This window comes from Dasypus novemcinctus, chromosome 27, assembly GCF_030445035.2.
Source record: "Dasypus novemcinctus isolate mDasNov1 chromosome 27, mDasNov1.1.hap2, whole genome shotgun sequence".
Classification (NCBI taxonomy): Eukaryota; Metazoa; Chordata; class Mammalia; order Cingulata; family Dasypodidae; genus Dasypus; species Dasypus novemcinctus.
In genome coordinates, this window is record NC_080699.1 from 9,154,984 (window position 1) to 9,168,126 (window position 13,143).

General features: G+C 34.0%; 1 protein-coding gene across 1 annotated transcript in view; it reads left to right on the forward strand.

Moving 5' to 3' along the window:
* Positions 1-13,143, forward strand: part of DYNC2H1 (dynein cytoplasmic 2 heavy chain 1) — a 339,886-nt gene that overhangs the window by 68,414 nt on the left and 258,329 nt on the right. Inside the window, exons 37-40 of the mRNA XM_058289227.2 lie at positions 5,668-5,867; positions 6,625-6,889; positions 8,225-8,432; positions 10,287-10,416. Of these exons, the coding sequence (XP_058145210.1) occupies positions 5,668-5,867; positions 6,625-6,889; positions 8,225-8,432; positions 10,287-10,416 (803 nt within the window). The remainder of the gene's footprint in view (positions 1-5,667; positions 5,868-6,624; positions 6,890-8,224; positions 8,433-10,286; positions 10,417-13,143) is intronic.

The following is a 13,143-nucleotide window of genomic DNA, read 5'->3' on the forward strand; positions in this document are numbered from 1 at the left end:
GGTGTGATATTCATGAAGCCATTTCCTATTACAAGGTCCTGTAGATGTTTCCCTACACTGCTTTCTAAGGTCTTTATGGTCTTGGCTCTTATATTTAGGTCTTTGATCCATCTTGAGTTGATCTTTGTATAAGGTGTGAGATGGTAATCCTCTTTCATTCTTCTACATATGGATATCCAGTTCTCCAGGCACCATTTGTTGAATAGGCCATTCTCTCCCAGTTGAGAGGGTTTGGTGGCTTTATCGAATATTATATGGCTATATATGTGAGGTTCTATATCAGAACTTTCAATTCGATTCCATTGGTCTGTGTGTCTCTCCTTATGCCAATACCATGCTGTTTTCACTACTGTAGCTTTGTAGTATGTTTTGAAGTCAGGTAGTGTGATTACTCCAATTTCGTTTTTCTTTTTCAATATGTCTTTGGCTATTCGGGGCCTCTTTCCTTTCCAAATAAATTTCATAGTTAGTTTTTCTAGTTCCTTAAAGAAGGCTGTGTTGATTTTTATTGGGATTGCATTGAATGTGTAGATCAGTTTTGGTAGGATAGACATCTTAATAATATTTAGTCTTCCTATCCATGAACAAGGAATATTCTTCCATTTATTGAGGTCTTCTTTGATTTCCTTGAACAGTCTTGTATAGTTCTCAGTGTATAAGTTTTTTACATCTTTAGTTAAATTTATTCCTAAATATTTGATTTTTTTATTTACTATTGTAAATGGTATTTGTTTCTTGATTTCCTCCTGATCTTGCTCATTATTGGTATACAGAAATGCTACTGATTTTTGCGCATTGATCTTATAACCTGCGACTTTACTAAACTCATTTATGAGTTCTAGAAGCTTTGTTGTAGATCTCTCAGGGTTTTCTATGTATAGGATCATGTCATCTGCAAATAATGAAATTTTGATTTCTTCCTTTCCAATTTGAATGCCTTTTATATTTGGTTCTTGCCTCAGTGCTTGAGCAAGTACTTCTAAGACAATGTTAAATAGAAGGGGAGAGAGTTGGCATCCTTGTCTTGTTCCTGACTTTAGAGGGAAGGATTTTAGGATTTCTCCATTGTAAACGATGTTGGCTGTGGGTTTTTCATATATACTTTTTATCATGTTCAAAAATTTTCCTTATATTCCGATCTTTTGGAGTGTTTTTATCAAGAAAGAGTGCTGTATTTTGTCAAATGCTTCTTCTGCATCTATAGATATAAATATGGCTACACTGTTTTTTGATACATTGTTTTTTTAACTAAAATCTATGCTTTATTTGGACTTATACTTATTCCTTAGTTTTTACTTAATGTTCTTTAATACTTTTTCCCCCTATTAATATTTTTATTTAGTTCTTTTTCAGAATTGTGTATTCAATTTTACAATTTTATACTCTGATGTTCATGATATAACAAGCATTTTTGTTGTGTTTTTGAAGCATTTGAAAATTCCATTATATTGATTTCAACCAATGTATAGTTATATTCTAATTTTTATAGGCATCTAAATTCAGACTTTTTTATTCTGTTAGAAATAAGCCTGTAGTGTAGTGATGATCATCCTCATAGTTTAATCTGCATATACATTTCTGTATTCTTGATTCTTAGAAATAATGTAAGGCTTTTAAAACATACTGAAATGTTGCCTATGAAAAATATTTAACTAAGTGTGTTCCCTCAAGTTGTGTATGAGAATGTCTTTTTATTGCACTTTGACTGAACTGAGTATTAACTTTTAAAAATCATTAAGTGTTAATAGGAAGAAAAACCAAACAGAAACCCAATTTGCATTTCTTTGTGATGAGGCTGAGCTTTTCACTTTAAATGGTTATTATTATTATTATTTGTTTATATTAGGTATATTTCTTTCCCATATACCACCCTATTATTAACACCTTATAGTAGTGTGATCCATTTGTTACAATTCATGAAAAGAACATCCTTATACTTGTACTATTAATATTAATTCTAATCCATCATCTACAACATGGTTCGCAGTGTTATATAATCCAAAGTTTTATCTTCTAACTTTCATTCTAGTAACATACACAACTGAATATGTCCCCTTTTAACCACATTCACATACATAATTCATTACTGTTAATTATACTCACAATATCATGCTCCCATTACTACTATTCATTTCTAAACCTTTACAATAAGCCTAAATAGAAATTCTGCACAAATTAAGCATCAGCTCCCAAATATCTACCCCTAGTCTATCTCCTGGTGACCTAGATTCTAGATTTGATCTCAATGAATTAGCTTGTTATAATTAGTTCTTATCAGTGAGATTGTACCATATTTGTCCTTTTGTGTCCAATTTATTTCATTTACCTTAATGTCCTCGAGGTTCATCTATGTTGCATAAATCAGGACTTCATTCCTTTTCACTGCTGAATGATATTCCATCATATGTACCTACCACATTTCTTTTATCCATTCATTGGTTGATAGTGCCTTGGATTGCTTCCATCTTTTGGCATTTGTGAATAATGCCCCTGTGAACATTGGTGTGCAAATACTTGTTTGAGTCCCTGCTTTCAGTTCTCTGGGTATATACCTAGTAGCAGAATTGCCATATCATATGGTAATTCTATACTTAGCTTTCTGACGAACTGCCAAACTGTCTTCCATAGTGACTGCACCATTTTACATTGCCACTAGCAATGACTGAGTATTCCTAATTTTCTGCATTCTTTCCTATGCTTGTTATTTTCTGTTTTGTTTTTTTGATAGTAGCCATTTTAGTGGGTGTGAAATGATATCTCATTGTGGTTTTAATTTGCATTTCCCTATTAACTAGTGATATTGAGCATCTTTTCATGTCCTTTTTAGCCATTTGTATATGTATAAACTCTTGTTTGTGATAGTTTCTCAGTCCTTACTGGTTTTTCATGATCTGGAAGAGTACTGGCCAGATGGCATGTGGAATGCCCCCCGCCCCCACAAAATCTGATTTGTTGATTTCTTCTCATTATTAGAATAGGCGTTTGGAAAGACTACCCAGGTGAAGCGTCCTTCTCATTATATCATAACCACATGACATCACCAGTCATGTTAACCTTTATCATTCGGCTATGGAGTGTTTGCCAGATTTCTCTATCTTAAAGCTATTATTTCCCCCTCTCCCTTCTCTGTTCTTTGGAAGCAAGTTTCCAAATCTAACCCTCAAAGAGGGAAGGCAAGGACTGAACCCCTTCGCCATGGGGGAGGTGTATCTGTATATATTAATATGAAATTCTTCTGTAAAGATTTGTCTTTTCTCCATTAATTAATGTATTAAATAATTTCCTTATATCAGTATGAACTATTGTGTATTTATTTTATGCTTTGTTTCCTTTTTCCCAGTCATTAAATGGATGACCTCCTTTGTTACTCTGCCAAAGGCACGCTGATGCACACTACCAGAAATCTGTTGGCATTTATAAAGGGCATTTATTTGGGTAAAAGCTTACAGTCACAAGGCCCTAAAGAGTCCAACTCAAGTTGCTTTCTCACCAACGCCAGTTGCCATGTGTTGTGGTTTCAGCCTCTCTCTCTGGGCTTTCTCTCTCTCAGCTACAGACTGGCACAGGGCTTGTCTCTCAGGGCTTCCTCTTTCTCCTGGCATAGGGCTCATTTCTTTCTGGGCCTTCTCAGCTCTTCTGCAATTTACCCAAGATCAATTGCAAACTGTCAGATGAATGGATTATCTCTCCTTGGGGCCCCAGGATCAAAATGATAGAATTCTTTTTCTTCCTGTTTGTCTTCTTGAGTGAGTGCCCTTTTATATTGGGCCAGCGAGGGGGCGGGGACTCAACCTAAGCCACACCTTACTGACGTGGTCAAATCAAAGCCCTTATCTTAACAGGTAATTTAACCAAGGGTCCTTTAACGGAATCCGATATAATCAAAGGGTGTCACATCCAGAAGAATAGATTAGTTTACAGACATAATCTTTCTCTTTTTGGGATTCAGAGAAAGAACCTCAAACTGTTACACTTCCTAACTCCAATTTATGGTTTCTTGTTTGTTTATTTTTTTATCCTATTTTTACTCAGCCAATATGTGACTTCTTGAAACGCTGATTAGGCAGCCTCTTCAGGATTGCTTTTAAATACTAAGTTAAAACATTGAAAATAAGAGACAGTGAAGAAAAAAAAGCTACATGAAATTACCTCTTTGGACTTTAAATAATTGATGTATACATATTTAAAAGGGAAATTACTTTAGCTCTCTTACTAAGTTGGCATATGCCAGTGTAAATTTAGCTAGTTTATGAAGTGCTTAAATTACAATTTTTTCTGTTGTTTATCTTTGGTCATTTTTATGACACATTTAAACCCTACTTTTAGTAAATAAGAATGACTTAATAGTTCAGTGCTTGACATAAACTATAGTGTGCCAAGCCTCTTTGTGGATTTAAATATAGAAATATTAAGCAATTATAGAAGAAATACCAGACTAAAAGTAGTTTCTTTGCCTTTATTTAAATATGCTATCAATCAGTAGCTAATTTCTTTGATGATAAGAAAGTGTGGCAATGAAATCAGTTTTTATATTCAGTTTAAGAATGGGTTTGCTATGGGATTTAAGCCCCCTCTCAGTTAGAGTGGCATCACCATCCCAGAATCCTCAGGATTGGGGAATGAATGATGGACTAGAGTAGACTTACTGTTATTCTACATAGACTTACTGTGATTCTAACAATGGAAGAACTTTTATCATTGATGTGGAGGCAGTGGCCACTGGAAGTTCTGAGGAGAGGGAGTGGGAAAATTAGGTGTAATATGGAGGCGTTTTCAGGACTTGGGAATTGTCCTGAATGATGTTGCAATGACAGAAAAAGGCCATTATATATCTTGTCATAATTTATAAAATTGTAATCCACACTTAGTGGCAATGCTCCAAAATGTGTTCATCAATTGTAACAAATATACCACACTTAATGAAGGATGTTGTTAATGTGGGATAATGTGGGAGGTGTGGGGAGTGGGGCATACGGGAATCCCCTATATTTTTTATGTAATGTTTATGTAATCTAAGCATCTTTTGAAAAATATAAAAGTATATATAAATATATATTTATATACAGACCAAAATAAGGAGAAGGGTTTGTATAACTAACTAGCTTTGAAGATGGTTTATCAGCTTGTTAGTTTTTAGTCTTAGAACAAAATCTGTGGGAGGCAGTATGCATATATTTGGAGAGATGCCTGAATCTGTTATTAGTGTACATGGGTTTGGATCCCAACTCTGAAACTGCTGTGCTCACTCAGCCAAGTCCTTTAAATGCCTAGATCCTCAATTTTCTTATTTGTAAAATGGGAATAATAACAGTAATACTTCACCTACCTACTTCATGGAGTTGGTATTATATCACATGATGCAATACAAATGGCAAAGTATCATGCATATATAAATTATAATGACTTTTATAGTAATTAAAGTCTGGATACCCAGGAATTCAAATTCTATGGCAAGGAGTTCATAATTATACTTAGAGATACTAATTTTTCAGCAGTCAAAAGGTAGTAAGGTAAGTTTGCCAATTCCTATGATGTAATATGTCTTTGTTACTAAGTTTTAGATATCATTTAATGACTTACAATGCATGTGAAGACTGTAGAGTACTTTAAAAATGGTTTTATCATCCTTAAATTGATAATAGTTTTAAAATGAACCTTTTTCTCTAGTTAATGAAAGTCATATTGTGGTACAAGCATTGAGGCTTAATACAATGTCGAAGTTTACATTTGTTGATTGCACCCGGTTTGATGCACTTATTAAAGATGTCTTTCCTGGAATTGACTTTAAAGAAGTAGAATATGATGAACTAACTGCTGCATTAAAGCAAGTCTTTGAGGAGGCCAATTATGAAATCATACCCAATCAGGTAACTGTTAAGCATATTTTATAACATATTGACACCCTCTCCTCGCTAATTTCTATGCAGATCACCTTATCCTTTATCTTTCGACTTAAACCTCATGTCCTCAGGGCAGTCTCCCCCTATCTTTAAGTCCAAAATAGGCCCTTTGCTATGTGCTTTCATTACTCTTATATATACTTGTTTAATGTTTGTATATTTGATTAATATTGATTCTCCCACCAAAGAGTAATCTGCATGAACAGCAGCATCCATGTCTACTTTTACTTACCATTTTATTCCAAGTCCCTCTCATAGTGTCATAGTGTCACACCCCAATAGGTCCATCCTACATATTTTTCAAAATTGATTTATATGTGATTATTTCATTTTGACAATTTCTTAGGAGATATTCTTTTTAAAGGATCTTTACATGTTTATGTTGAACACTTTTCATTCAGAAGTATTTTGGAGAGAGGCAGGATATAAATGAATGAATGAATGAATGAAATAATGAGCATATTGTATTTGAATGAATGAGTAAGTAAACCGGTGAAAATGCTTGGAAAGCTTACTTGTTTCTTTTAAATAAATATTGAATTTAAAAATCTTACTGTAAATATGTTCAGAATTTTTTATGTATTCTTATATTTAAGGTTTTATCTTTCACTGAAGAAATTAAAGGCTTAATGTTTTAGAATAGAATTTCTGTTGTAGAATGAGATCAGAATTACATTTTATTGAACACTGTAAGTCATATATGGACATGTGTCTTTTCTATTAGGTCAAGAAGGCTTTGGAATTGTATGAACAATTACGCCAGAGGATGGGAGTTGTTATTGTTGGACCAAGTGGTGCTGGCAAATCAACTCTTTGGAGAATGTTAAGGGCAGCACTTTGTAAAATTGGCAAAGTGGTAAAGCAATATACTATGAATCCCAAAGCTATGCCTAGACATCAATTGTTAGGCCATATAGACATGGATACACGGGAATGGTCTGATGGTGTTTTGACAAATAGTGCTCGCCAAGTAGTGCGAGAACCTCAAGGTCAGTCTATGTTGTGTAATTTATTGCCCTCACTTGATAATTTCCAGAGAACCTATCTATAATGCCTTCCTTGTCAAGATTTATACATGGCCATAAACTATATAATGACGTATACTTGATATTTTACCAACTGTTTTACTTTGGAGGAGCCCAAGACATGCCTTCCTTTTAATGACTTATACCCTATAGCAACTTTTATTATAATAGAAGCTCAGAGTAATTTAGATGAGTTGTATTTCACAAGTAGGTTAAATTAATGAATGAATATAAAGCCTTTGTTTGATTGCTGAGTTGGTATTACAATGTCTCCTATCTAAGCAAGATGACTAATTTTTATTTGGAGTTAAAATTGGTATAGGTGAACATAATTAACTCATCACTTTGAATAGAGTGTTTGGATTAACTGAAAATTCGAGTGATAAAACAATTGCCTAGTCTAAATTTTTTGACTTATTGTTGAAAGGAATTTTTGGCCAGCATCAGCCGGGACTCCCAACTTTTTCCCAGGTCTTAATTGAATTAATAGTTATTTTTCTAAGGCAGTGAGTGAAAGGTTCAGAATTTTAAGACATTGGAAGGGATTTTCAGCATAGTTCCTTCATTTTTCTATATGATTTCATATTAAATAAAAACCATATATTTCTTGCACTCATTTCTCAGATATTTATTGGTGACATTTTTCTCTTGGATTGTTTCAAAGGTCCAAGAACAACTTGAGACCAATTGCATTTTAGGAAGGATGGATAAAAAAGGTTTGTCCTTGGAAAGACTTGTGCACACAGCTTGGTAAACGCTTCTCCCCCTTGAAGTCACCTCCTTCCTTTTTACCTACCAAATAAATGTGACAGTGGTGAACCTTTTCTTTCTCATGGCGGCCCCAAGAAGTGGGTTTCCTCTATTTGCTGAAAGAGATAATATAGAAAAATCACGTGTACATTCCTGTGACGTGCTTGAAGACTAGGGTCTGGGGACTGTCTTGCAGGTGTCTCGTGGGAATGGAAATCCTGAAGTCTTACACACCATGGCTTCTTGTAACTGGTTTACCAATTCTGTCTGTTCCTAGATAAAGAAAGTGCTGTATCACATGACATGAGCTGAATCTGTGGCCAGCTAAGCCAGGATTGTTCATGGCTTCTCCCACACAGTGTAGTTCAAATTGACGTGAAAATTTTCAAGTTTTTGACTTTTTGTGGTTTATATTTGTCTTCTCTAATATAAAATAATGTTTATAACATTTCTAAAGAATAAGATTGTTATTTTATTCCTTATTTTTAGTGCACTATTACTAAGTATTTTTCCTTTTGCTTTATTTCTACTATTTTGGTTTGAAAATAGATGTCACCTCTTGGATAATCTGTGATGGTGATATTGATCCTGAATGGATAGAATCTCTGAATTCTGTTCTGGATGATAATCGACTACTCACTATGCCCAGTGGAGAAAGGATTCAGTTTGGCCCAAATGTTAACTTTGTGTTTGAAACTCATGATTTAAGCTGTGCCTCACCAGCCACAATATCTAGGATGGGAATGATCTTTCTTAGGTAAGCCACGAGAGCATCTGAATACATTATGAGCGCATTCTTCAATTATTATTCTGGTTTCATAGCTAAGTAAAATAAGTGAATAATATATTAATATTTATTTTCCCACTTTTTTTTTTAAGATTTATTCATTTATTTCTCTGCCCTTCTCCCCCATCCCCCCGCCCCGATTGTCTATTGTCTGTGTCTATTTGCTACATCTTCTTCTTTGTCCGCTTTTGTTGTCAGCGGCACGGGAATCTGTGTTTCTTTTCGTTGCATCATCTTGTTGTATCAGCTCTCCGTGTGGGTGGTGCCATTTTTAGGCAGGCTGCACTTTCTTTCGCGCTGGGCGGCTCTCCTTATGGGGCGCACTCCTTGCGCGTGGGGCTTCCCTACAATGGGGACACCCCTGCGTGGGACGGCACTTCTTGCGTGCATCAGCACTGTGCATGGGCCAGCTGCACATGGGTCAAGGAGGCCCGGGGTTTGAACCGCGGACCTCCCATGTGGTAGAGGGACACCCGAACCACTGGGCCAAGTCCGCTTTCTATTTTCCCATTCTTGATTAACTTCTTTTTTGTCTTTATGATTTTAATTCATTCAGAGAGGTTCCTGGTTTATTGTAATTGAATTATTTCAGAAATTTAGTCAATATTCCATTTACTAAATAATTGTCATTTTGTTTACCTAAGTTAAAGAGGAAATATTTATCTTGTTTTCTTCTTTTTTCTATTACTTTTATTTAAATACTATGATTGATTTCAGGGAAGTGAACGTACTAATTATGAACTAGAGGCTAAAAATTCAAAGCTAAGTAGCAATATGTTAATCTTACTCTAAGATTCATAGAAACTTTTTCATTTTTTTTACAAACAGAAAACGGCTTTACCTACTGTATTTTTTTCTTCATTATATCTGGAAAAGGCTTAAAGAGCAAAAATGAATAATAAGTTATTAATAATGTTAGATATCATGTAAAGTAGTCACATATCAAGATTGGACATTTCCTAAAATGAATAATATTTTGAAATACATTAGAAATTTTAATTTTCCTTTTTAATTTTGTTATACAACTTGTTATTTATCCATCTATATAAAGTGCTCAATTCTTTTGGGCATTTTAAGCCCTTTTCGGTGTGATATGACCCATGATAAACATAATCAAATTTGTTCCAATTGTGTTCTGTAATTATTTAATTGCTTACTTCTTGGACAGTATTGTAAGAAATAGTTAAATCATTCATGAATTCTCATTGATACTCTGCAATATTAATTATTAAAATATTTTATTTTAGTTTCATCTTTCATAGCAGGATTTATACAATTTATTTCATGTGGTCTTATAATTTGTAAAAAAAAATAGGATAAAATAGGCTTGGGGATTTAGATGATTGGCTTTTTGTGGGAGAGAAAAATAAATAATTTCAAAGATCTGCATTATAGTTTAGCTTAGTGCATCTTAAACTTTAACATGCATTTCAGTTACCTGGCGAACTTGTTAAATGCAGATTTTGATTCAGTAGACCTGGAGTGGGACTTGAGAATCTGCATTTCTAACAGGCAGGAATAGTAAGGGCTTAAACCACTTTGTCAACCAATGTATATTTATTTTTTCTTTAATTTACATTTAAAGTAGTATAAGTGGAATTTGTCTTATTTCACAGAAAATGATGTGATATATATGTATATTTTATATCTCATATGTATGTGTATGGATACAGAAAGAATTATATATACACACACACACAGAAATAACTAAAAGTGACTCTAGTATATTATCAGATAAAATACATGTATTAAATAATAGTTATTGGACCAGAAATTTATTATTTCTTAGATAATTTCTTATGTCTTTGTGTTAATCTATGTCAGTGATGAAGAGACAGATCTTAATTCCCTGATAAAATCTTGGTTGAGGAATCAGTCGGCTAAATATAGGCATAATCTTGAAAACTGGATTGGAGATTATTTTGAAAAGGCTCTACAATGGGTTCTAAAGCAGGTAAGTTTGCCATAATATTTCATAATTAGCCATTTAGGACAAAAGTATAATGATTAAGAGTAAATCTTACATATAATTTGTAAAAAAAATAGGATAAAAGGTAAATTTACAGTTATCTTCCTTAATGTTTATTGTATATCTGTTATGTATATGGTGTGAAGCTAGGCACTTTAGGAGAAACAGAGTAAGAAAGGAGTAAAATTCACATTGAAGGAGGGCCTTGTCTTAATGGCACTTACTTACAGGTAGAGGAGATAAAATAAATACAACTACAATTACAATACAAGATAGCGTATAAATGAAATAAGAGGTAAGTAGAGTGCCATGGAGGTTTATCAGAATATCGGACTTATTTGACTATGGAGGACTTAAAAATTGTTGCTGAAACAAGAATTGTTTATTTTTCAAGAAATTTTATATTACATAAAAGTTACATCTAAAGTATAAGGAATTCGCATATCCCTCACCCCCTCCCCCTCTTACATTTTACCCTATTAATAAAATCTTACATTAGTGTGGTACATTTGTTTCAATGGATGAACAAATATTGAAGCATTGCTACTAACCAAGGTCTGTAGTTTACATTATGGTTTACACTTTGCACCACACAATTTTATAAGTTTTGACAAAATGTATAATGGCCTGTATCCATCATTGCAACATCATGCTGAACAATCCCAATGTCCTAAAAAGGTCCTATGTTCCACCTATTCCTCCCTCCCCCTCCCCACAGGACCTTTGGTAACCACTATATGTTGTGACAGTCTTGATGCACAGAAGATTTTAATTTTGAGGAGGTCCCAGTTATCCTTTTTTTTTTTCATTGCTTGTGCTCTGGGTATAAAGTCCAAGAAGCCATTGCTTAATGCAAGATCCTGAAGATGCTGCTCTTTATTTTCTTCTAGGAGTTTTATAGTTCTGTTTCTTATGTTTAGGTCTTTGATTCATTTTTAGTAGATTTTTGTATAGTATGTGAGATTGAGGCCTGCCCTCCTTCCTTCTTTTGCATATGGATATCCAGTTTCCCCAGCATCATTTGTTGAAGAGACTATTTTTTTCTCAATTGAGTGGATTTGGCGGCCTTGTCAAAAGTCAATTGGTTATGAATGTGAGGGTCTGTTTCTGAACTCTCAATTCAATTTCATGTGTCAATATGTCTGTTCTTGTGCCAATACCATGTTTTTTTGACCACTACAGCGTTGTAATATGCTTTAAAGCCAGGATGTATGAGTCTTCCAACTGCATTCTTCTTTTTCAAGATGGTTTTGGTTATTTTGGGCCCCTTACACTTCCAAATAAATTTGATAATTGGCTTTTGCATTTCTGTAAAGTAGGTCGTTGGAAGTTTGATTGGGATTGCATCATTGAAAATCTGTAAATCGGTTTGGGTAGAATTGAGATCCTAATGATATTCAGTCTTCCACCCCATGAACACGAAATGTTCTACCATTTATTTAGGTCTTCTTTTAGCAATTTTTTTGTAGTTTTCTGGGTGTATGTCCTTTATATCCTTGGCTAAATTTATTCCTAGATATTTGGTTCTTTTAGTTGCTATTTTAAGTGTAGGTTTTTTTTTTTTTTCTAATTTCTTCCTCAGATTGTTCATTACTAATGTATAGAAGCACTATTGATTTTTGGGTGTTGATCTTGTACTTGCCACTTCGCTGAATTAATTTATTAGTTCTTGTAGTTTTGTTGTAGATTTTTTGGGACTTTCTCTATATAGGATCATGTCATCTGCAAATAGTGGAAGTTTTACTTCTTCCTTTCCAGTTTGGATACCTTTTCTTTTTTTTTTTGCCTAACTGCTCTGGCTAGAACTTCCAGTACAATGTTGAATAAGCGTGATGACATGGCATCCTTGAAGGGTTCCAGATTTTAGAGGGAAAGCTTTCAGTCTTTCATTCAATTTGATGTTAGCTATGGGCTTTCCATATAAGGTACAAGCTTCTTCTAGTAATGGTACTGCACCAATGGTTTTCCTTTGCATGTGCTTTATTCTCTGCAGAGAAAGGTAGATTGCATCATTCAGATGTTAGCTTCAATGATACTTTTTTCACTGATGTCTTGGGGCGTTCGTTCTGAGTTATCCTTTCTCACAACACCTTGCTTCACTGCTTTATATCTTACCATGGCTTTTTCACCATCTCCTCCACTAGCTCTAAGTTCCATGAATACAGGGATAGTTCACTATTTTTTTTTATACCTGGCACAACATGCAGATCCTAATACATAATTGGCTCTCGATAAATATTTATGGAAAGAGTAAGAACCTTTTCCTTTTACCCCAGCATTCACAGGGACCCCAGAGGCCCACAGGAAATCAAAATTGTTTACCCAACTTCAGTCCTGAAGTTTCATTTAAACACTCTGCTTAGAGAGAAAACTCCAAATGGTTTTTCATTTAAGCATTCTTATACTTGCCTTTCTTTTCCATTGTCATCAATGTAGCTCTCACTTCTAGCTTCCTCTTTATCAGCAAGAGGAAATGAAGAATTATTCTTTTTTAGACCCATACTCACTGATTTATCTCCCTTTTATATTCTTCAGGGTTAAAAATTAATATACCATCTATTTGAGGATTCTAGCCCTTACAGCTAGAGATATACACTTGTGTTTTTATGATTATTTTTTATTTTGAAAATATATATTTATATATTTAAATTGAATAAAATCAGAACTTTATACATCTTGAATAGAGGAATAAGTTTTCCCTCAGTTTTAAAA